General features: G+C 31.2%; 3 protein-coding genes across 9 annotated transcripts; all 3 read left to right on the plus strand.

Moving 5' to 3' along the window:
* The first annotated feature begins 108 nt into the window (after positions 1-108).
* LOC143190901 (putative serine hydrolase) lies at positions 109-2,322 on the plus strand. The gene is made up of 3 exons (XM_076395492.1): positions 109-249; positions 533-1,163; positions 1,244-2,322. The coding sequence occupies exons 2-3, from the start codon at positions 990-992 to the stop codon at positions 2,105-2,107; spliced, it is 1,038 nt and encodes a 345-aa protein (XP_076251607.1). The 5' UTR covers positions 109-249; positions 533-989; the 3' UTR covers positions 2,108-2,322.
* Positions 2,323-2,994: 672 nt separating this feature from the next.
* On the plus strand, positions 2,995-20,057 carry LOC143190896 (uncharacterized). Of its 6 annotated transcripts, none has more exons than XM_076395481.1 (9): positions 2,995-3,200; positions 3,641-3,821; positions 10,917-11,066; positions 11,118-11,296; positions 11,353-11,608; positions 12,593-12,771; positions 12,824-13,048; positions 15,097-15,289; positions 19,235-20,057. In XM_076395481.1, the coding sequence occupies exons 2-9, from the start codon at positions 3,653-3,655 to the stop codon at positions 19,303-19,305; spliced, it is 1,422 nt and encodes a 473-aa protein (XP_076251596.1). In that variant the 5' UTR covers positions 2,995-3,200; positions 3,641-3,652; the 3' UTR covers positions 19,306-20,057. The 6 variants fall into 6 exon arrangements, with proteins under 6 accessions (XP_076251596.1, XP_076251600.1, XP_076251597.1 ...); XM_076395485.1 differs by having other exon boundaries at positions 3,650-3,821; positions 17,367-20,057; XM_076395482.1 differs by having other exon boundaries at positions 3,005-3,200; positions 3,650-3,821.
* Positions 20,058-21,644: 1,587 nt separating this feature from the next.
* LOC143190894 (uncharacterized) lies at positions 21,645-25,565 on the plus strand. 2 transcript variants are annotated; one of them, XM_076395475.1, is made up of 11 exons: positions 21,645-21,921; positions 21,974-22,280; positions 22,341-22,598; positions 22,654-22,762; positions 22,815-22,967; positions 23,020-23,158; positions 23,221-23,291; positions 23,343-23,494; positions 23,778-23,925; positions 23,979-24,204; positions 25,270-25,565. In XM_076395475.1, the coding sequence occupies exons 1-11, from the start codon at positions 21,896-21,898 to the stop codon at positions 25,487-25,489; spliced, it is 1,809 nt and encodes a 602-aa protein (XP_076251590.1). In that variant the 5' UTR covers positions 21,645-21,895; the 3' UTR covers positions 25,490-25,565. The 2 variants fall into 2 exon arrangements, with proteins under 2 accessions (XP_076251590.1, XP_076251591.1); XM_076395476.1 differs by having other exon boundaries at positions 23,023-23,158.
* The last annotated feature ends 226 nt before the right edge of the window (positions 25,566-25,791 follow it).

The raw sequence follows: 25,791 nt of genomic DNA on the forward strand, positions 1-25,791 counted from the left end.
TTATCCACTGTCTACCAAGCAGTGCCATCTATAACAGATCCATCGTTATTAATGCACAATCCGTTTAGTTTTCTCTTTTTCGGGCAGTTGTGATTTTTCTTCTTGTGAATGATTCTTTAGCGAAAGTGGAAAAAAGAGGTGTTTTGGATCACAGTTACGGTTACTCTTTCTATGGATATAGGACTGGACCGGACTCGGATCGGCGATGAGCAGTTTCCCAGCCCTCTATTTCTTTCTTACAGTGTAGTTGTAAGTACGAAAAGATCTGGGATACTTGCTTGATTATTTTAAAAAATTTCAATGTATAGAAAAAAAAATATTGATGTTTTTTTGCAATATATATAGAAATTTTTAATAAACCACTGCAATTAAGTACTAAAATATATTAAAACTTTAAGTACCAAAATGCACTAAACATTTCAAATTAAGTATCAACTTAAAACGTTTATTAAAAATAATTAAATATGTCTTTATAATATTTAGAAAATCAATTTTTTTTTAATATCGATATATCGGCATCCCTATCCTGCAGTATCATCAACGGAATTCGGATCAGCTATCCAGCCCGCCAAAGAAGCTTCGGCCAACGTAGAGTAGAGAATGGGTTGCAGAAATAATGAAATTTAAAGGAAACATAATTCCGTCACTGTGGAACTTCTGATCTGAACAAATGACAGTCTAATGGTGGAACCTCTAAATGTTTACCGAGTCACTAAAGATATGTTAGGTTATAAAATAAAATATATTTTTACATTAAATATAACGTAGAAATGTGACTTGTATAAATATAAAACATATGATTGTGATATATACCGATTAGACAATGTTCAAAGTTCACCTTAAGGAAGATGAGAATATATACATATGTCGTAACCTGTAAGAAATCAGTCGTGAATATAATTTTAACTAGTTTTCAACGGATGGAACAATAACCTCTGTATCATAAATAAACGATTGTTCTAAAAATATAAATTAATTGCATCATTAAAATGGTCCTGTTAAGGTCATTTATGAAACTGCGCTGTCAAAAGCAATCTTTACGAACGATTTCAAATCAAGCAAATTTTAAAGAAGTCAGGATCCCCGTTCCCTGGGGAGAAGTTCGCGGAAAATGGTGGGGTCCCACTGATGTTAGACCTATACTAACATTTCATGGATGGCAGGTAAAGTATTAACATGATTAATCTTTCTAATTATTTATTTATAAACTAATATAAATGTTTACAATATTATTTTTTTACAGGATAATTGTGGTTCCTTTGATCGTTTAATACCACTACTGAACAACAATGTAGGATATTTAGCATTAGATTTACCTGGACATGGATATTCATCCCGATTACCACCTGGTATCATGTATCATTATCTACATAATTTGTGTCTCATCAAATATGTAAAACAATATATGAATTGGCCGAAAATCAGTTTAATGGGTCATTCCATGGGTGGTATGATATCATTTACTTATGGTAATTTATATCCCACTGAGGTTGACTTTATAATATGTATTGATGGACTAAAACAGGTGATTGCTCCATTGATAAAGAATCGTTTAACGAAAGTACTAGATCAGTTTTTGAAGAATAGTAAGTTTGCAAACAACCCCCAAGAGCCACCTAGTTACACAATGGCAGAAATGGAAATGAAAGTCCATGTACCAAATCAGGGATCGATTAACATAGAATACACCAAATACGTATTGGAGAGGAACATCTCCCCATCCAAACTCCATCCTGGTAAATTCTATTTTACCAGAGATCCTCGACTAAAAGCTGACAAACTCGCATTCCTAACGCAGGAGGAACAATTGGACTATGCTCAAAATATAAATTTTCCTATTTTCATAGCGAAAGCCCTTGCAGCTAAATACTACGAGCCCAAACAGAATTTTTACGATTTGTTGGACGTGCTAAAACGAGTCAGTCCACATTTTGAATATCATTATGTACAAGGTACCCACCATGTACATCTAAACGATCCGGGAAAAGAACTCTCAGGTCTAATAAATCAGTTTCTTACGAAATGTATGACAGGAGATCGAAGTATTGGAGGATTAAAAGAAGAAATGATTGTCCAGGAGGAAAGACTTACTACAAAAATTATTTAATAACGTGTATTTCAATAATCTATTCACACATTTCAGGTATTAATATGTGATAAAAATGTAAACATATATTTTTATCTTTATTATCTATCTATCTATAAATTATTAAGCGATTAAATCTGTACCTTCCATATTTAAGAACATATTTTAATTTATATAAATTACCGTAAAAAGTACCCCCTGTATATACATTCTTTTATAAATTAAACAAAAACTAATTAGCATGGTTTTATTTTTCACATCATATACGTCGATATTTACAGTTTGATATACAAATAAAAAAAATCTATCCACTAATAAAAGGAAAGTGACAAACTTTGGTATTCGGTAATTTCACATTGGTTAAACGTTGATAAAGTCCAATTACGTGTTAACAATAAATTAAATCATGTAGTGACAAAATGGTGAAGGTTAATTTGCATTAGTATTTATATTAAACAGTAATAAATTAGTACATTTTATAATAAAGTATTAAATTAAAGTAATTCTTATGAAAAAAAAAATCGTCTTGTTTGTTTTAAGTAAAACCTATGAAGAAAAATAATTTACCAGATATTTCTAAATAAATGTGCGGTAAAAATACATATTCCCACATGGGGTAAATAGGGGAGAGATTTAAAATAAATATGTTTACGAAAAACAGGTGGTTTCTCCGCGTGGTATATCTAAAATTATAGGCAACTCTCCTGGAGCGCATTATTCGAATTTTAAAATATTACAAATCTATACATATAAAACTACAGTTATCCCTAATAACTTTAAAATTATTCATTTATATTGTTGGTATAAGAAATAATAACTGTACAAGTTACTGTGTCAGTACATGGATACTAATGTGTCAAAATTGCAACAATTTGTCATAAAAAAAGAACGGTAGAAAGTTGCCTACCATTCGCGCGCATGCTTATATCAGTTGATGACGGCCATCTTTTATCAAAAAAAACTCTCGCTCTCGTTAGAATTCTTTGAGGAAATTCGGGTTATAGTTGGAGTTATTAGTACCAGTGGAAATGTTTTTAATATTGTGTGCGTGAATAATGTTACATATTTTATGAAACTAGTTTCAATAGGATCGCATCGAAACTGTACTGTTTAGGTATGTGTCATAGCTGACAACCTACTTATTTACCTGTATTTGAATATTTATTTACATTTTATCCAAACGATAAGATGCCTTAAATAGGTTTAAGATTAGAATGAATATGTTTTACGATTAATTATATAAGTTTAATACAAAGTTCTTGTTAAATAACGAGAAAATTTTATTTTCTAATGGTAACCAACCTTGAAGGTAACTTTACAAACTAACTTGAATTTAGATTAAATTCGTTTTTTTTAAACGAGTAGCTATTATTAATGTCCCGTAACTGTTTAGATAAAACATAATATACACTTTATCAGTAATTTACTCAGTAAATGGAGAGATAAACATATTTTCAGCTTTATATGATTAATATAAGTTCATATTTGGAAACGCCGTACAAATCTTTCAGTGTATTTTATTATTATAACTAGTATTATTTATTATAAATTTAGCTATTTTAGAAAATGCCTGGGCCACCTCCTCCCCCTCCTATGGCGCCAAACGCACCTCCGCCACCGACTTTTTCGATGCCAAAAGCATCGGACGACAGAGGGGCCCTCCTGAAGTCTATTCGACAAGGAACGAAATTAAAAAAGACTGTTACCGTAGATAAAAGCGCCCCGGTTATTCCAGGTATGTAAATATACAAAGTGTAATTCGTTAGGATATCATGTAATTTCAAAATACCTTTTCTGTTTATTAAAAATAACTCTCAAAATTAAATTGATTTATTTTTAATTGATAAGAGATTTCTATCAGTTGTAAATATTAAAAACAATATTTCACTATTATTTATCATTACACATAGAAATAATTCTTATCAATACCATTTATTAGCCATAAATTTAATACTGTGAGGCTTCAAGATCATCTACAATGTAGAATTCACAGGTTTTAATGCTTTTCTCAAGACCTATATTTTATATTGTGTTTATGCTTATTTAAAAATAGACACTTACATAAACTTAGAAGGATAAAGATTTTCCTTTTTGAAGTTAAGAAGTTCACTAGCATGCCCATTATGTTATTGTAGCAGCTCAGCTGTTCTAACAGCCAGTTTTTTGTTAATTATTTTGGTTAACTCATTGATATTACTGAGATTACAATTTGAACAATGATTGACTGTTCTTTCAAGACACAGAAAAATGGAAAACAAATAGTGGATGATTTGAAAATAGTTTCTTTCTAATCACTAACATTTTTATGACTATAATACAAGAACATGATAAGAATTAATTTATATCTATGTAAATATATAAATCATAAATATTTATAATATAATAAGATTGAAATAAATATTCTATATCTAAACAATAATAAACATCATGAAAATGCTTAACTGTAAATTAACTTTTGTTTATAACGGTAATTTTCTTCAAGAGTTTTTCTTTGGATCCATGGCACAAGACCAGCAAATACAATTTTTGTATATTAAAAGCCTAAAGTTTGTGTTTATGATAATATCTGTTGAAGATATCACATAAATTCGAGTATTGAAGTGAAGAAAACTGTTATTAAATTCTAGGAGAATATGCAATCCAATCTACACTACACATTGTGATAAAAAATAACATTTTTAACATAACATATTTAACCAACATTACATTCAAGTTATGGGTTGTCCATATAGGGTTGCATAACGTTTTTGTGAAGTCTTGTACTTGAGTCCTTTCAGGTTCAATGGCTTGCCATGAAGAATATTTAGAATGTCAATGTAATATTTGTGAGTTAAAATATAATTTTCATTTTGTTTACACATATAATGTGTTAATACAATTTTGTGATATATGGTATACCATATAATCTAGAGCTAATAATTATATATATATATATATATATATATATATATATATATATATATAATTGTTACATTATTGCTAATATCATCTACAGATTATATGGAAAGTTATTTAAAAGTGATTAAAATATAACTAAAAAGTCTTGAGAATTATAGCTTATCTTCATTAGGTGCTGCTAATTATTACAGAACAATTCGGTTTCTAAATAGCATATTCTGTAATATGCACAATTAGATTTTAACATTAATTTATTAGGTTACAGAAATAATTGTTCTTCTGACATGTTAAAATTAAAAGAAGAAAGTTGGTGTAATATTAGGTAGTAGCAAGGTGAAACCAAAAATGCATGAATGTTGCGCAAAGTAAAAAGTATGTATGTATATACATCAGAAACTATATGGTAAAAGCATGTAGTTTGTTTGGAATTATGCTAAGTTGGCTCCCAAGATTCAATATAAATTCAATTTAAGAAGGCATTTTTAACAATGTCCATTAAATGTTATTGTCTGATTTATATAAGGCTTTAAAGAACTGAATAATGCCTCCGAGTTTTATCGCCAGGGTTTTCGAAGAAAAATATCTGTTCTATTAACTGATCTATGTTTTGGGATTTATCCCCCGCACATCAAGTGAATTTTGCGTGGTTTGGTATCAACATTTTTTGTTCACCAATATATTTTTTATTAATTGCATCTTACATTAGATATGCTTACTACAATTTTAATTTTAAAATTATTTTATTACTACTGTTCTGTTATACTTGCTTTAATACACAAACAAGACGAGTACGGGATTAATATATTAGTATGTATTTCCCAAATTAAAATAAAACTAAACTATTTAAGTTAAAGTTAATATAAGTTTGGTTCGCTTCAATCGGCTGATTTCCTGCGTGTTATCCAGTAGATATTGCTTCCACGTTGCTGTGATTTAGCAACCTTATTTCCTGTTTTAAAGCGAAATCTTGGATCACTTCGTGTATCCATTTGATTTCGAAGTCATCATGCAGCTCTTCGTTGGTTAATCATAGAACTTTATTTTGGGTGCGTTGGATTACTAATTGGTTTGATGCTTTAATGTAGCCCCATATTTGCATCCGGTAAATCGAAATTGGCTTTATGATTGACTGATAAACCAATCTGTTTGATTTTAGGTCAAGTTGATAGTATCTTGCAACTGACCAGTACAGTTGCTTGACTTTGATTCTAATCTGCTCTGCTTTTTGTCTAATATGATGTATCCAATGTAATCTACCTGCGAGATGTATGCCGAGGTATTTAGCTCATTCTGCTTGAGGAATCGGGCATCCGTCAAGTGACACAACACAAAATTAACACGGACAGATTTGGAGCTATTAAGCTGTATTTTCCATTACCTAGACCATTTGTAGATCTTGTTGACCGCTACTTGTACTTTTTCTTCAGTCTTAGGCAGAAATACATCTTTTGCCATAATAACTATATCGTCGGCAACTGTTCCAAGTACTGTTTCTTTTGTTGTTGAGATATCAGCAGTATAGATCAGATATAGGAGTGGTCCCAAGACACTACCCTGTGGAACTCCAGTCGAAATAGGCATTTCATGCGACAACCTAAATTTTCTTTCGAAAAGATATTATTCCGGCAGTCGACAGTAATTCTGCGGTAGCAATTTGCTCATTTTGTAGATTAATCTCAAATGCCATACCCGGTCAAGAGTCAATGAGACGTCCAAGAATATTACAAGGCAGTATTTCTTTTCTTCGGGTGGCTTTTCAAAAATCGCTGTTAGTCTGTGCACTTCGTCGATTGTCGAGTGGTGATTTTGAAATCCAAACTAGCAAACTATAATTTTGATATCGCAAGTAACAGCGAAATGGACATGTAAGATCCAACTTGTTCCGCCGGTTTGTCACGATTTTTAGCATAATTATTCGAGCAACCTTAAGACATTCCGAGACATGCTTCAGTCAATCTCAAACAAGTATTGAATATGTAACAGGTCAATTGAAAAGTCCCCGGCCTACCATAATAAAACACATTTTTTGCAAAATTATTTTTTTTATTCAACATAATTCCCTTTAATGGTAATACACTGATTATGGCGACCCTCCAACTTTTCGATACCATTTTTGTATCAATTTTTGTTTCAAAACAGGCCTCAGTTTAGTCGATCACCTCTTCATTCGACGAACATTTCTTCCCAGCGAGCATTCTTTTTAGATCTGAGAAAAGAAAATAGTGGCTGGGGGCCAGATCTGGAGAATACGGTGGATGAGGAAGCAATTTGAAGCCCAATTCATGGATTTTTGACACGGTGCATTGTCTTGGTGAAGCAGCACTTTCTCTTTCTTTAAATGCGGCCGTTTTTCGGCGATTTCGTGTTCTTTGTAATAGTCGCTCTTGATGATTCTTCTTTTTTCAATTTAGTCAATGAAAATTATTCTATGCGCATCCCAAAATACAAACTCCATAACCTTGCCAGCCGACTATTGCGTTTTCCCACGCTTTGGAGCAGGTTCATCGTGTGCAGTCCACTCGGATGACTGTCGATTAGACTTTGAACTGAAATGGTGGAGCTATGTTTCATCCATTGTCACATATCGACGCAAAAACTCGGGTTTATTACGCTTGATCATCTGCTCTCTCAAACACTGCTCCGAATCGTCAACTCGTCGTTGTTTTTGGTCAAAAGTATGCTAGCGCGGCACCCGCTATTCACTGGGCATCAAGCTAAGTTTTTGCTTCAACTGTATTTTTTCCCTTCAAAAGCAATATTTTATCAACACGCGAAATTCCTCTTTATCAATTTTTTCACAAAGTTGCTTCACTCAAAATCCTATAATTCACAAACTAATGATCCGACAGCTGTCAAGTTTATACACGCATCTTTTGAGGGTTAGGGCTAACTAAAAACATGTGGATTTAATTATAGTAGCGCCATCTATGTGTCAGCCGGGGACTTTTTAATTAACCTGTTATGTCAACATGATGATTGCTTTCGATCCATTTTTTTGCTGCTGACGGAAATTCATAAAACTCACTGTCCTGCGTTTGACGTTTCATCAAAAATCATGCTCGAAAATGATTATAATATTAATTAATAACATTCCGAGAAGTTGATTTAGCTGCATTATCAACAAGAAACCAGACAGATGAGCCATACCAAATTTTTGACTGTAAAGTATTGTGGTGTTCACAAATACTAATCGGTCTTTTATTATTAATCATCCAATACAATAAATTAATAGTTACGAATGATTATTGCTGAATATATCTTACTATTAGTAATCCTCATGAATAATGTATACATTTTATCATGTTTCTCTGTTTTTTTAATCATTTAAATTTATTAATCAGACGTTTTTCTAGAAACTCTCATTGAATTTACACGAGGTTTATACAAATTAGTCAAATAGATACAAAATGATACAAATAGATACTAACTTATTACGGGGTCTAAAATATATTATCCCAATCTATATACATTTTGAGAAAGTATAACGAGTGTGTAGAAACTACTTAAGTTTTTTATCAGCTTTTTCTCCCAAAATAGTTTTTATATATCCTACTTAAAGGCAATTTATGCATCATTTAGGCTAATAAACAAAAAATAAATATCAATTTTAACCTTGAAAATTAGATAAAAACAAAAATAAATAATATGGAGCAATATCTGTATTTACGAAGGATGTGGTAAAGCCTTTGAAGTGTTTGATGTACTGTATCAATTTCAGCGCATTATAGAATCATCGAATTTTTTCCACACTCTTCATGACGTTTAAGTAGTTGTAGCGTCAGAATTTAATCAGATAACTTAAAAGAGAACCTCCTATAAATATAACTAGCACTAAGATTGGTCAGGATCAATTGGTTGAGAGTGCAGGCAATCGATAACAAACATATCCAAAATTATGTGCGAATACATTTCAAAAATACTACTTTAATATCATCTTTGTGGTAACATACCGAATTTTACATTTTTTATGACAATAGATAACGATATCTAAATAAGCCTTCCTTTTATATTTAACAATGATTATTTGTTTCATTACTAATTTAATAGCATTTAATTATATGAGCCTATACTGAAAAATTGAGTGAATCCTTATTTCCTATTTTTATTTTTTTTTTGTGGTTTGTAATTTTTATTTTTGATTTTTGATTTTTCCGAATATATGGCTTTAAAATCCCATGTTTGTAATGGTAATGATTCAAGGAAGCCATATTGTAACTTCATTGGTTTACACAGTTAAAATTTGACTCAGCTTCGACACATTTTTGGTTTTTACTACCGAAAAATTTAATAAACAATAACACCAACCCTTGTAAATCCTTTAAAATCAATTTATAGGCCAATCATTTGCGAAAAAAAAGATCGTTGTTGAAGTCCGGAAAAGCTTCATAGACAGTCGCAAATTTCGTATTGGTTTCAAGAAATCTGATGTATCATTATGAGCTTCTCTAACCTGCCCAAATCATTGATTTCTCTACTGTCGGATTTGATTCCCAATGCGATTGAATCGACCAAGATTATTGTTAACTTAGAACTTTTATTGTCTTTACACTCTTTGCGAAATTGAAATAACAAGTCATCCCCTTAAATTTTATTATATGCGTTTAAAAAATTGTATTATTTTTAAAGAAATGACTCGAAGTTGTATTGGGCCTCTTAATGGGTTATGTTTATACTATTTAAATCGTATGTTTCTTAACAGTGTTTGAAGTGGTCCATCAAAAAGGTGCATACCATAACTTTTTTATGGAAACTTTCCATACTTTAACAGTTATCTTTGAAGTAATTGTATTAAATTATATTTATATTAAAAAACTACTACCGTTTTTATACATTTCATCAATTTAATCTTGAATGGAACTAACATCAACTTATGTAAATATATTTCTTTTTGGTGAATCCAAAATTATATTGTTTTTCTTTTTTTGTTCTGCATTGTTGTTATGTTTAAGTGGGCGATAAATCGCAAACATTAATTGTCCATGGACTTTCTCTATGGTTATACTGGTTGCTTGCAGGTGATCTACGGAATTTTTCTTTTTCGAAATGCTTTATATCATCTCGAATGATTATGGCTGTACCCCCAATTGCTTTATCGTCAGGGTGATTTGTATGATAAAGTTTATATTTGGGAATTTTCAAATAATGTTTGTCCGTGAAATGTGTTTCCGAAACTATCATAACGTCAATATTTTCAGGCATTAGGCAAGTTTGTTGACGACGATTGTGAGTAGACCAAGCATCGTACTCATTTGTTCCATTAGTTTGGCCATCATGTTTTCTAATCTAGAGATGTTGCTGTTAGTTTCAGTAGGTTGTGATGTGGTTTCTCGATTTTGTGTTGAACCATTTGGGCATAAGTTATATCTGGTTGACTTGGTCTGATGGGTAGACTGGTAGGTGTGGATTATTTTTGTTGCTGTTGATGCCTTTTTTCTCTTAATGCAGGATATAGTTTCTGCTGTAATGTACTGTTTGTGAACTGCGCAACCCTTGTAGTTCGCTAAATGATTTCCGTTACAGTTAGCACATTTCACTTTATTGCGAACTTTACGAGCACAATCTACCGTTTTATGTTTTCCTGTACATTTTACGCATCTAAATGATTTGCGACAGTAAGTTTTTTGTATGCCCGTCCACTTGACACTTTGTGCATTGTGGTATTATTCTTTTTATATGTGGTGGTTCGCATTTAATAATATTGTTTTCTAATTTGGTGATTTCATACACCGCCTTATTGTTATATATTTATATTAAAAAACTACTATCGTTTTTATACATTTCATAAATTTAATCTTGAATAGAACTAACATCAACTTATGTAGATACTTTCTTTTTGGTGAATCCAAAATTATATTGTTTTCTTTTTTTTGGGAGATTTTGCTAATAATTGCTTTGTATTGTCTAATTTGTAATCTTATTTATTCTATTATAGGCAAAGTCAACAACTCGTCAAATTCAAATAGTAATACGTCAGGTGGTACCAACATATCAAACAATTCAATCCAGGCGACACCGAATGGTTTACCTTTAGGCGGTCTATTCGCTGGTGGCATGCCAAAATTGAAACGAACCGGACGATTAGGTGACAATTTCGTTATCATCGTGACAGCTTGAGCACTTTCCCCATTTACAGGTTCCTTAAACACCCCGAACACAAACAACAACAATAATAGCCCCCCCGAGGTAGCGCCGACGCCTAAAATTCAACCGTCGAAGAACTTCAGCAGCGTGCAAGACCAACTGAAACGGCAACTGAACAATTTCAGCGATACCAGAACGAGGGGTCCACCACCACCCGCTCCCTCTAGGAACGTAAGTCTTTGGCGAAACCGTGTCCCGTGTGCATAATTAACATTAAAACCTCTTAGATCTCTGTGGACGAATCAAGAACCACGAAACAGTTGACTTTAACGGAAAGCAGTACGAATGGATTGCATTTAAGTCATATGTCACTTCAGTCTAATTCTAATGTGCACCTGCAAAACAGTAGGAAATCGAAAAGTAATGTTAATCTTGTTTCGTTAGATAATACGGATAGTGTAAATAGTAGCGGATTGCAATCAAACAAACCTGTGATCAATTATGGCAAACCCAATTTAGCGCCAAAACCTCCCACCACAAATGGTAAGTAAAAAGTTTTTTTTTCAAATATATCTCATATTGCTCCCCGACAGAATGTTGATATATATGAACACCAGAGTTCATAAACTTTTAATTTAACAGAACACTCACAAATATAAGTAATTACAAATAGAAAATTACCTTTTTGGTTACTTCAGGTCTTTTACTCCTAATACCAACCCAGAATTCTTTTAGAGGTAGACGCAAATATGTATAAAAATGTAGAAAGTTGTATAAAAATGGAAAACATTCAATGTCATCGTTGAAATTTCGGCAAGACCCATCCTGCAATCGACAATGTTTACAGATGCAAACTTGTTTTGATCCCATCGGAAAACTTCGGAAACACAGCTCGTCAGAGACTTATAATCTGGCTGCAGTTTACGAGTTTGTCTCTCAACGCCACAGGATTTCATTGTGCAAAATGAGTGATTTGTATTAACTTTTTTCGCAATGATTAACTATTTCTTCGCTCATTTTTACAGCTCAGCTCTATCAAGAACTTTATCTAAAATAGATGATTCAATAGATTTTGTGTGTGTATTGTTTGATTACTCTTTAAGAGGCTAATCTAGAGCGTGATATTTGAAACGTTTTTCTGGACAATATAAAACAATATTTTTGGTATAAACTTTTTCGTTGAGGAATACAAAATAAAGTTAAAGTACTCTCATATTTCCAGCCCCTGTAGTGTTCTAAAATCATTGATTAGTAAAGATGTCGCTATGGTCAGGGCGATGGAAATATATTTTTTAAATCGCAAAATGAAGACTGTTTGGGAAAAAAAAATAGTCACTGGTTTTTGAACTTTCTAAATTTAAAAAAATCCTAAATATAATCGTGGGTACAGGGAGGAGATCAGCAGAGAGATTTGGCAGATCATTTGAAATGCCACAACAAAGAAAAAATATACCCAGAAAAAATCAATGTTTCAACATGTAAGCTCTAATACGGCGACTATAGTATAACTGTATCTCTTAAATTTAGGAAAACCTGCGCCTCCCCCATTGAAGTTAAGCCTCAAACCAAATAAACCAATAAGCAGAGCTCAGAGTATGCGTTCACCGCGCTCACCATCTCCGCACAACTCACCGATTGTTGACGCGAACATTAAATTTGGAACTGTCAGGAATGTTTCGTCACTGCTTGGGCCAGTTTTGAACCAAGTAAGGCATTTTTTTATAGAAAAGTAAACAATAACACGTGAATTTTTAACAGGGCTCTCAGCCGACAAGTCGACAGCGTCCCACGTTGCCAACCAGACCTTCAGTCCCACCGCCGTCAGCGCCACCGCCCGCGACCCCCTCCAAGTCGACCATGATGAAACCCCCAAACCATGCTCCTCCGCCCCCACCCGGCATTCCGCAACCACCGTCGGCGCCCCCACCTCCGCCTCCTCATAAGACGCATTCTAACACACAACCTGTGAGACCACCACCCGCAGTAAGTACTATTTGATGGTATAACTTTGCTTCCACAGCCGATTAAGATGTAGTTCAATGTTAACGCGACCTATAGTCTGCCCAAAGTAGCAGTGAGCCCACGTCATCTCAATGTATGACGTCAAAATGTCGCGATGTTGTCGCATTTAACTTTTGACATTTTAGTTTATTTTAGCTGTGATATATACAACATTCTAATATAAATAAAATAACGAAACAGAAATGGTATAAAATATAATCATCGACAATAAAACATTGACAAAATGATGTTGAATGACCGTAAATTGAAATTGAATGAAATTGAAAAAAGATATCAACTGAACGTGCACATCATATCATTCACGAATATTTGGGTATGAGAAAGCTCTGTGCAAAGTAGGTGCCATGCGAGCTCACTTTTGACCAAAAAGAACGACGATGAAACATGGCTCCATCATTTCACTCCGAAGTCTAATCGACAGGCATCCGAGTGGACTGCACACGATGAACCCGCTTCAAAGCGTGGGAAAACGCAACAGTTGACTGGCAAGGTTATGGCGTCAAGGATGCGCATGGAATAATTTTGACTACCTTGAAAAAGCAAAGACCATCAACAGCGACTATTACATAGCGTTATTGGACCGTTTGAAGGACGAAATCGCCGAAAAACGGCCGCATTTGAAGAAAAAGAAAGTGCTGCTCATCCACCGTGTTCTCCAGATCTAGCCCCCACCGACTATTTCCTGTTCTCCGATCTCAAAAAAAAGGTCGCTGGGAAGAAATTTTCGTCGAATGAAGAGGTGATCGCTGAAACTGAGGCCTATTTTGAAGCAAGAACAAATCATACTACAAAAATGGTATCGAAAAGTCGGAGGGTCGCTATAATCAGTGTATCGCCCATAAAGGGAATTATGTTGAATAAACAAACTAATTTTGTCAAAAAAATGTGTTTTACTATGGTAGACTTTTAACCTGTTAGTGCAACTTTGGGTACCGTACCGAAATACTGTTTGAATAGGCAAATTTGATAAAGTCGCCTACGTGGGGAAAGATTACAGATAGAATAAGTTTTCAAGATATGGAATTGTTCACTGAATTTATTAGTATCGTTAGTAGCAACTACGTCGCAGAAAACAAAATCAGTAATTAGAATGAAGAAGATATTACTGCTGAAGATTTAAGATAATTCCCTTCCAAATAATTAGAAAAGTATTGAGTATCATACAGATAACCCTAATATTAATATAGCATTAATATTAAAGTCTGTACAGTTTTTCACCATACCAACATTACCATCGGGCTTCTACTGAATATAGCTTACAACAGTACCCCATAAGGTGGCCTAGATTATTTGAAATAAAGTATAATTATTTCATATATCTTTCGATATATAATATTAATCTAAGTGCTTTTAAAAATTGATTTTACTGGTTTTGGGCTTTCAAATTATCGTTTTTTCTTTAATATTTCTAATATACATTGAAGTCTTAGAATTTCTAAATTTTGCGGAATAGCCCTCTTGGCACATTAGAGCTGTTTGGCTTGGAAGATTCTTGTTCATGGTTAGCTTTTCTTTTGAGTTATCGAAAACTAAACTATTGATATTTCGAAAACCCGGAAAACACTAATTATAGGTTCACACAAAATAAATTATAATTTCTATTTAGTAATTACTTTTTATCAAATCAATTATCAATCTCGTTCTAAATGTGAAAATAAGTACAATTTTTTAAATCCTGTTTTATTACATAAATACAGTGTGATTGATGATTACTGTTGTACTGTTGTCATTGTTAGGAGTGATTTAGTAAGAGTATAAACAACCTCTTGATATTTTTGTTGAATGAGTGTAACATTTGTTAACTATGAAACCAAAATTAATAAAGGACGCTTTGTCACCATGGTGAATTGACTAAGAGCTGGTATTAACCAGGTATTTAGACTCCGAAGGGAGTAACCGTTCAGAAATCATAGACGTCCTTATATTTCCAAGAAGAACAATGGAAACAAAGTTGTACAGCTATCACTTCAACTGAGACACAGTTACAGGTTAATTTTTGTACGTCATAGATTCCAAGCATGAATAACATCAACCCACCCCCGCCACCGCCCAGGAATTCTTCAATGAAAGACGTTAACCAATCAAGGGGTCCCCGAGGTGTCGATCTGGACAAGAAGTTCGAGCAACATTTCGCGACGATAGAACGGTTTCCCAGACCGCCGGCCTTCCGGCGCGTATTAAAGTTGTATTCAAATAGTCAAGGTACGTGCATTAGGTTCGTCTTTTAGAATGGGTGGCGCTTTTCTGTTGTAACTAAATATTTCTCGTAACCTTGTAAATGACGGTAGGAATTAAATTTTGATTTAAATCTGATTTTGAATTAGTTTATTTGCATGTTCTTAAGTTCTCGTTTTTGAAACTCATAATTTAATTATCAAATGAAACAAATCTTAGGAAAAGTGAATTACCACTATTTTAAATATAGATTATGGGCTTTTCTGTGATACAATGACGTATAGTAGATTATTAATTTGTTGTGTAATTTGTGTTAGTGTGATACTATTTTAAAGCCATTTAAATAGTGTGTTTAAAAAATATATTTAAAAACCACAATCATATTGTTATCACTGTTATATATATACAAGTTTATCTGCAAATGATATACAAACTAATAGCGCAATACTTTCGTATAACAAACTATAATTTCATGTCTAACTGCATTAGTTATTCTAATATCATTTGATCAATAACTGTGGATCTGTCTCTAACAAGTTTTCATTTTAACTGTATGACCATTAAGCTATAATTATTGAACATAAAAAAATCCAAGTCACCATTAGTTTCTATAATTCACTAACACAAAAACTCGAACTGCTGAGGATAATCGCTGCGGCGAAGAAGTTGAAAGAAAAACAATCTGTGCCATGACAGGTCCAAACTGAATTGGGTTCACGCAAATAAGATGAGAGACAGTCGAACATTTTGAGAATATCCTAAAGAACTTTATATATTCATATACTTTGGCATGTTTATGCCCGCAAACGTTATTACTTCTTTTAGGAGCGTCTAACATAATACCTATTTATTTTGAAGTTCTAATGCAGAACAGCCTATATATGCCTTAGTTACGATGTCTTGGTAATCGTTATGAAAGTTCCAATTTAATCTTGTTTAATCAAAAATTCTCATTTTTATTATATATAAATTCAACTTGACATACGAATCTAATAAATTGGACATGTTATGGAAAAATGAGAGTGTTTTTTCCCAAAAAAATTTCTTAATTCACCGGAATCCCAAATCAGTTCATCTTAGGTCATATAATAGTACATGATTAGTAGTTCATATAATACGCGATTAGAATTCTGATTGGACTTCATAAAGATGAATATGAAGATATACTACTTCCACGAATTCCATTTGTTCGACAGACATTCGAATTCAAAGATGCCTAGTGTTCAATATGACATCAATTAATTGAAATTACAATTTATTGAATTTACTTGAAACAATGTTTCCAATGTTAAATATCCTCCTTACTCACAAGATATAGCAGTGTGTGGCTAATTTTCGAACACAAAAAGTCAAAATAAGGACTGAATTGCTGTTAGTCTTATTCTTAATGGTATTTAAGACAATTAACATAGAAAAGAGATATATTATTTACTTTGAGTACATTTAATATAAAAACCCTATAACTATAGATTTCTATTCTCAATACTTGTAGCTTGATACTCATATGTGTCAGACAAAAATATTACATATTTGTTAAGAGGGCTGTATTTCAAATTGGACTTAATATCTGCTTTATTTTTAACTAAAAAATCGTCGTTTTAGTTCCCAATTTTAACACTTACCTTATCTCTTTATATCTGGAAATATTATGTTTGTGAAAAGCAACCCACGTTTTTTAAAGGCATAGATTCAGATGCATGTCAAGATGTTCATTATTAAAGTCGAGAAGAGGTAGACGAAAAGATTTTCAGGATAGCAATAGCTTCTCTAAGCAGCTAAAAATGAATTTCGGGTCAGTATCTGTCGACATATTGCCTGATGTTTGATAAAATATCTCCCCAAAGCTTCATTGCCTTCATTGTCCAAAATTTAAATTAAAAAAAACATGTATGGTGCAAAGTTACGATCCAAATTAAACAGTACTTACTAAAATTGCGCAGATGTTATATAAAAATTAAAACACAACCCTTATAATTAAATATACATATACATACATCGAAATTGAGCAAAAAAGTCTTTAAAAATCTAGTTGTCTATGTTTTTATACTGATGCTTCTTACTTTTCTGACTTATCTAATATGTATTTCTTTTTTTTTTAATTTAGAATCATCATGTTAGTAGGGGATTAAACCGGTGCATGTCCCTATTTTTCGTGCATGGATTGATGGACTGTTTACTAACCCAATTTTATGTTCTATTTTTTCCACGCAATTTTGTTTCTCCTGAACGTAAGATTGAAACTAACTCAAGTCACGTCAATTGTTATATTGAAAGATGACACGTGTCAATGCCTCCTATTTTCTAGATTATCTTTAGCTTTTAAAGTTATGATTTAACAAAAGCACTTTCAATGTAATCCTGATCTGTTATTAAAACTTTGTATGCAATATTTTTCTTCTAAATACTTTCGTCACTCTCTGTCTATTATTTATTAATTAAATTATTTTACAAACCGAAATGTTGTATACAATGTTTTTATTTATAACTAATATATTTGGTAATTACGACAGTTGATTTTTACTTGTTTTGCAAATTTTCTTTTATTTTTGCTTGATAACTGCATATTTATTTTTTGCAATTGGACAAAATGTAACCAATTTATAAATATATATTAAAGGTTATATTCGTCTATTGCATTGTTAAAACACATTCCTGTTCCAACAATATATATATATATATATATATATATATATATATATATATATATATATATATATATACATTGATGCATGTATTTGAGCATTGTATTTGTATTGTAGTAAAGATTTTACATGTTGTAATATGTAGTGTAACAAACAATAAATATATTTTATTCCTAGTCATTATAGTAAGTAAATTTTAAGTCTTCTACCATTCTATCATTTTTCTAGAATTGATCAATATTCCAATTCAAGAAAATTGATATTCTATCAATGTCAACATTCTCTATGAAATAGTATGTATATGTTACAATGTAATCGATAAAAATTAGTATTCAATACTGACTGTAAAAATGCCTTACATACTATTTCCTTTTACCAGCAATATTGTTATCTAATTAAAGAGGAATATATTTCTATATATGGCAATATTTCTTATGAATATTTTATAATACCAAGTTATAGTATATTAAATAATACTTACTCTACATTAATATAATGTATTTAGTTCTAGATTTTAGATACTTGATGTCTGAATTGTTCACCCATTTTCGACAATTGATTACATTGGTCTGCAGTGAAAAATTCTATGGATTATTTTCTACTTTTACTTACGTCGGTTGGCAGCGGTAACTGCGAAAGATATGTATAGTTTAAACTGTGAAGTTAAAATTCTCAGTAAATTTCATAATATATTTCCAGATATCTTGTAGTTTTAACCAGGGATTAAACTGGTACTTTGTTTATATCTTGTGTAACTGATGCGTCCACATAAAAACAGTAAATATTAGTGATACAATCTCATTAATATTGCTACAACTTTTAGATCATCACGAATATTCCACAATAATTGAATGGATTTAATTTTTTTGGAATAATACCTTCACATTCCCATAATTTGATGTATATGGAACACTAAAGTGTTCAGCATTTATTGCTATTGTGAAGCAAAAAGGTTTTTAAATGCGTCAGAAATAAATCAACTTTTCATATAATGTCTACCACAAAGTCAAAGCACACAAACTATCATGGATATGAACATATGGAACCAAACTAGTAAAATAACTTCTAGGCAATATTCGATACTATTATAACTAAGAACAGAAAGCAGATATACTATTTAGGTATTCATATTCATGATATTCTTTTTTGAAAGAGGATTTTATTGCCGACCTGTGTTATCAATTATCGTGGATCATTTTGTAACTGTATTTCTGATCAAATGTGGTATGCAAAAATCTAAAAAAGTTTGTTATATTATTAACATTGTTAATTACCATATATCCGCGTTCATCTTATCAATACTAATCAATATATTGGATATATTTTGCAGTGACTAATAAACAACAAGCGCCATTACCACCGCAATTACAGACGAACCGATGTTGGAATCAAACTTGCTAGCATCAAGTCTCGTAGTATAGTGTAGGAAATGGTTGGAAAATAATAACAAATGAATTTAACGTTAACTGCGATAACTAATATATCAAAACGATTGATGATATTTTAAATTTTTCTAACTGAAATTCATAGACCTATTTTTGTACTAAATTTATCGCTTTAGGTATGTTTTATTAGAATAAATCCTTATTTCTACCCGACCACTTTATCGATTGATATTTAAAATATTATCAATTTTTGTCCAAGTGAGATTATTCCAAAATGAAATATCGATGTTGATACGACTTTTGAACGTGAATAAATAATTATGTTTGCTCAAAAATACAATCTCTTTTGTTTTACAGGATTATTTTTTTTAATTTTCAATATGTTTATAAATACTGTACTTTTTTATTTATTTTGTGTTCTAGTTTTGTTAAAACAACTTAAAAATCTAGCTTACTACGATCTTAATCAAGCGATGTGGAGTAACATTTTAAACTATTTTATTTTATATAATTTCTCTACTGTTAATAATTTACACGAATAATGGCAAACTGTTGTTAATATAAATGTATTTTTACTTATACATGTATTTTGAATTATATTCGTAATGTTGAATAGATATAAATATTTAATATATTTACTAGTCACCTGTTAACTTCCATTTAGAAAATATTACAGTGCCTAAATTAGTAAATTATTTTATTTGTATATAATATAGATAAGATACAACCTGTATATATATCATGTAATATAATGCAAAAAATTTGAACTATTTTGATGTTTTGTTTTAAACTTCCACTACCGAGACGTGTTAAGTATGGCATTTCATAGCCAATTTATTCAAAAAAGTTCCAAACAGTAATCTGTGGTATATATGCCGCTTTTACGACTGATTTTTTTATACTTTTCTGCTTAAAATAATAAACTAAGGTTAACACTTACGATGAATCCTCCACCGATATCTATGCATTTTTATTTATCAGCATCTCTTCACTACATAGTCTTTAAGTCCAAAAACTATATCTGACACATCTTATAAGTACAGAGGGTGTTCTATAACTGTGATTTTATTTCCAGCCAAATAGTGAAGAGTTGTAAACGTTAGCATAACTTAATATGAACAGTTTTCAATATGGCAATATACCATAAAGCAGAAACTAACTTCCTCAGCCTCTTCTATACTAGAACAATATCTTCAGGGTTTACGGCAATTAAAACATGACACCCTCCACTTCCATTTTTTGGAAACTCAGTTTACTTTCAACTTTTACTTTTTAAACTCAGAAAACTTTATATTAGTTATAACATCTCTAAATAATAGTTAATACAATAAACTCATCCAATTAGTTATTTCTCCAAACTAAACTGACATAAAGTATATACACAAAATATTGAGAATTCTTCTGTTTTGTGTGTATATATTACTCTATGACTGACATTGACGGATAAAACATAATTAAATAAACAAACATTTGTTTTATATGATCAACTAGATTTGTTTGTTCCTAATAAATATAGCTTAAATTTCGCATATCGTTCCACATTTCTTCTTGTCACTGTTTACTATAGACCCAAGACATATTAAAAAAAACACAATATTTAAATATGCATGTCTTCTCCATTATTTCTTGTTTAGTGCAAAGCTAAGAAAATCATTCAGTAATATTTGGATTAGCCGGCTTGGTGGCTCAGTGGTAAAGACGATGGGACAGTCCTCCTACTTTTGCGATAGTCGTGGGTTCGAATCCTGCTGGGACATGGTCGTAAATTTATATTTGTGATTGTTTAAAATTTGTGAATGTTCTAGGCAAGAGCGTAAAATCCGGCAACGAAAATGATTCCAGTCACGCCAGTAAACAGGGCTGGGTAAGACCGGATGTCCTCTGGGACGATTTCTAAAGTTGGTCACTCGCCAGTCGGTAGGCTTAATGGTGAGGAGCGTGGTTCGGAGCCCACGTTAAACTTTACGCCCAGTCCAGATAAACCCATAGTTGGTAAAAGGAGACTTCAAAATATATTTAAAAAAATTATTTGGATTAATGCAAGTTAATGATTATTTTTACATTTAAAATCAGTATAATAGTTTATCAATATTCTCAAATGTTAATAACAAAAATAAATTTATTAAAATAAATTTAAATTAAAAGAGCGCATATTTGACTCCTATTGACCTGTCAATGTCAGTGCAATAGCATTTTCAGTTCTAGAATATGCCGCCAAAAGATGGGCCACTCTATACATAACTGAAGACAAAGAGTTTTATACCAATATTTTAGAAGAACCACTCCAAATATATTTAATCAAACATGCAAATTCTAAAAGAATATTCCCCATATTTTGAAAGTACTTTTAAGTATACAATTTAAAAGAAAATATAATGACTTCATACTCATATTTAAAAGTTATATGTTTACCATAGAGTAATACATGATACTCTGTGATATTTACCACAGAGTAACTAGTACTCCATTCCATAGCATTTCCATATATTAGGGATGTTTACTTTTTCTATAATGTTTACCAATGTACTTAATTTATAAACATAAGTAACATAACTATAACCTCAATTTGAGGTAAATTTCAGTAAATGTGAGGTTACCGAATAATAATGAACGAATTTTTAAAATTAAATTGGTAATGTATTTGTGATTTTCTTCAGTCAATTTAATAAGTATGCCAATTTTAGGCGAATTAAAAATCTTTCAGATTTAGAACCCCAAGATTCTTTTATTGATGATGAAATAGTAGGTGATTCGTTAATTTTTAAATTCTGCCAAAGGCAACAAGTATTTAAACCTACCACGAAGAAAAAGCATATATTTGATAAAGAACAATATATACCTGGTAGTAATTTTAAGCCATATACCGTAACTAAGTCATTACTGGACACATTTGCTCACGAGCAATGTTTGAAAGCTTTAAAAATTTGCCAGTCAGGGAAGAATTCTCAGTATTTTAATACAGTTGAGCAGTTTGCTGTTGATATGTACCAGGTAAATTAATTCATTTTCATGTATATTTGAAATTTTAAGCTATATGTTTGTTTATCATAGAAATTAAAACCTAAAATTATAGAAGAAAATTCAAAATATCAAACATTTGTACTACAACAATGGAATACAACTGATAGAAAAAAATTTGAAAACATAAGAGGCAAGATTTATTTGTATGGAAGAAGCATATGGGAAAGAAAAATGAAAGAAATATATTCTTATCCCCAGTATTTTAAAGAAGTCAAGGTATTTTCTATGGCTTTTAGTGAACAAGAATACAGTGTAGAATTTAATAAGATCGGAAATGTGTTAAACAAGGTGAGATTATTATGTTGAGATTATATTTATTACTTATGTTGAAGTATTATTTTAGGGCATATTAGCCAAGTTCTCTAAACCTACTTTGAAAAGCCCATGTTTTTTAAAGAGCAAAACATTACCACCTTCTGAAAATGATCAAGTGAACTTTTCAAAATTACCTGGTAAAAGCAATGTTAATAAATTAGAAAAAATCTCGATTTAGTTAATTTTTAGTGAGTCAGGATAAAAATATAGATAACATCTTGCAAAATCATGATATAGATCTAATTATTTCTGCCAGTGGATTAAAGTGCCTCAGTGATAATAGTAATTTAAAAGCTAAATGGCTAATTCCAATTAGTGTGAAGACGATAACTATTCAAAAAGGTATATTTTACCATTTTGGTAATTGTTCTATTAAAGCGATAATTATTTTTAGAAGATGGGACAACTTTTAAGAAAAAAGTTACCTTTATTGATAAGCCATTCATACAAAGTTCTATATCTAATTTAGATATCACTTATAAGAGTTTTAAAAGACTCGTTAAAACTAATTTCTGTCAATTGGAGGCATTTAAGTAAGTATACAATAATTTAATCCAAACTGTTTAAGATAGAATTACAATTCTTCATTCAACAGGTTTAATGAAGATGAGCCGCATTTAAGATCTGAAGATTTAAACAATAAAAATGATATCTGTGATGATTCAGGTATGTATTCTAATTAAAAATACTGATTTTTATTGATTAATTTATTTTTAGATATGGATATGCAAACCAATAAAATACTTCATAATGTTAATTACCAAATATGGAAAATAAAAAAAAATGACGGTCAAAGTAGTCTTATGAAAAATAAAAGTAAAACAGTTGAGTTTAATGTACTTATTAGGAGTAAACTAGACGCGTGTGAAGTAAGTTATCACAAGTCATTATTAAGTGTTATGTCAAAATCCTGCATTGAATTGGAGCTATAACGATTTTTATACAGATTTTATTTTTTCTATGTAAAATAAACGGATTAATCATTGTCACTTGATGATGTTTACATTTTTTTATCACATTTAGTTCTAGTACAGAATATATTGAACTTAAGTTTTAAAAAATGATATATAGGGGGAATACAAGTGCGCGCTTACTTTAATAGACCCAATTCATATTTCTTGTGAACTAACTGGACTTTTTGTTTTGTTTCAGTGCAATGAACAAGGTTCCTTACAGCCTGTTATTCTGAAACCAAAACTAGAAACACAATTAAACTATGGGGCAAAAATTCCATCAAAATCGGAGCTGGCTAGGGAATGGACGTCATTATTTTTCATACCTTTTTCCAATTTATATAGAGGTTAGTGTAAGTTATTCTATCTATTATATGTAACATAAAAATGTATTATTTAGTAAGACTATCACCGCTATCAGGAGAAGTAATTGCCGTTGATAAATGTAACATACAAAAAGTTGTTGCTGAAGCGAATACTCATTATAACTATAAACCTCAACACGCATTAGGAATATTGCAAATTGTTTTTGAAGAATTAATTAATTTGGATACAGGCAATTATCTGCTACAGCACCTTCCCAAACATGAAGTTTTCGTCGCAATTTTAAAAGAAGATCAATCCAGGTAATAATTTTTAATGATATGAAACATACACTTAAGAAAAAGTAATCTGTGTTTTTAATATTCAGAGATATATCATAAAAGTTTTTAAATAACTTTTATTCAACAATACAATCACTCGATATATACTGGGATATTTATTTTTGTTTTAATTTTCTTGGTTCTTATTGGTAATTTCAATATATTTCCATTCTTTGTACAGTCCAAATTTACATATATATATATATATATATATATATATATATATATATATATATATATATATATATATATATATATATATATATATAAAAATATATAAATATATATATTTAAGTCTCTTTTTACCAACTATGGGTGTAGCTGGACTGGGCCTAAAGTTTAACGTGGGCTCCGAACCACGGTCGTCAGCATTAAGCCTACCGACTGGCGAGTGACCAATATTAGAAATCATCCCAGAAGACATCCGGTCTTACCCAGCCCGGTTACTGGAGTGACTGGGATGATTTTCGTTGTCGGATATTACACTCTTGCCTAGAACAATCACAAACATAAATTTGCGACCATGCCCCAGCAGGATTCGAACCCGCGGCTATCGCAACAGTAGGAGGACCGTCCTACAAAAGCCGGCAATGAATGCTATTCATCTTCTTTATTCTTTTTAATATGTTGTCTCATCAGCGCTAATTCTAATCCTAATACCCATTCGTTGTTATTATATGATTAATATCTGCCCCTCATTTTGTTGTATTTACAACATACTGTTGTGATCAACAAATAATAGGATTTTCGAAATAGAATGTAAACAAGTAAAATTTTTATTAACTAATATAAATTTATTTCGCCCCATATAATAATTAATTGAAAATATTGTATTGCGTTCGTTTTTTTTTAGTGGTCTTTAACACTAAAAAATTTGTAAATTTTCTTCAAGCAATTTCAGGAAGTTAATGTTATGAATTGAAATTCCCAATCATGTATTGTAGCGTGACGCAGCAATAAAATCGGCAATCGGCATTGATGACAGCAGAATAAAATTGCACAGTTTTGTCCGTCGCATCACTCTTTTCTCAATATTTTAATTTTCAGCTCAACAAACTCCAATGGACTCTATAATTTTCATGCAGAACATGAGAAAATTAAATTAGAGCCTTTACCACAACAATGGTTGCCAGTTGACGTTAATTACGTTCTACCATCTTTTGATATTACAACCAGACTTCCAGGAATGTTCACTCCGAGATCAAAAGCTATGAAAAAGAAGAAGAAAAACACCAAAAAGAAAACTAAAGTAAAAACAACGACTTGATGTTACATTTAATTATACCTAATAGCGCTATTTCGTTTGGTACTGATTATGATTAATAATAATTAATGCACATATTTGTTTTTGTCTTATTTATCAACGTATCTCAATCGAAAAGCAATATAAGTTTTGGAGCAACCTTTAACGTTTAAATTTTGAAAATGTAATACTTTGGCGATTATTGCAGTTTCTAGTTAACCAAATGATGAAGCTAACATTTGGGTTAACTCTAAGCGAGTCTACACTTATACTACACTATGAAGTTTATTAATTCCAAAAATTATTTTAAAATATTGTCATATTAA

Source organism: Rhynchophorus ferrugineus, unplaced genomic scaffold (genome assembly GCF_030347505.1).
Source record: "Rhynchophorus ferrugineus isolate W39M unplaced genomic scaffold, kcgeb_rfMv2 rfM2, whole genome shotgun sequence".
NCBI classification, from domain to species: Eukaryota; Metazoa; Arthropoda; class Insecta; order Coleoptera; family Curculionidae; genus Rhynchophorus; species Rhynchophorus ferrugineus.

Bases quoted from the DNA above. Each gene is read 5' to 3' on its own strand.
- LOC143190901 (XM_076395492.1), top strand. From the start codon at position 990: ATGGTCCTGTTAAGGTCATTTATGAAACTGCGCTGTCAAAAGCAATCT. The intron at 1,164-1,243 runs GTAAAGTATTAA...ATTTTTTTACAG, and splicing joins TAACATTTCATGGATGGCAG to GATAATTGTGGTTCCTTTGA.
- LOC143190896 (XM_076395480.1), top strand. From the start codon at position 3,551: ATGATTAATATAAGTTCATATTTGGAAACGCCGTACAAATCTTTCAGT. The intron at 13,049-15,096 runs GTAAGTACTATT...TGTACGTCATAG, and splicing joins CTGTGAGACCACCACCCGCA to ATTCCAAGCATGAATAACAT. The intron at 15,290-19,234 runs GTACGTGCATTA...TATATTTTGCAG, and splicing joins GTTGTATTCAAATAGTCAAG to TGACTAATAAACAACAAGCG.
- LOC143190894 (XM_076395475.1), top strand. From the start codon at position 21,896: ATGAACGAATTTTTAAAATTAAATTG. The intron at 22,281-22,340 runs GTAAATTAATTC...TGTTTATCATAG, and splicing joins TTGCTGTTGATATGTACCAG to AAATTAAAACCTAAAATTAT. The intron at 23,292-23,342 runs GTATGTATTCTA...ATTTATTTTTAG, and splicing joins TGATATCTGTGATGATTCAG to ATATGGATATGCAAACCAAT.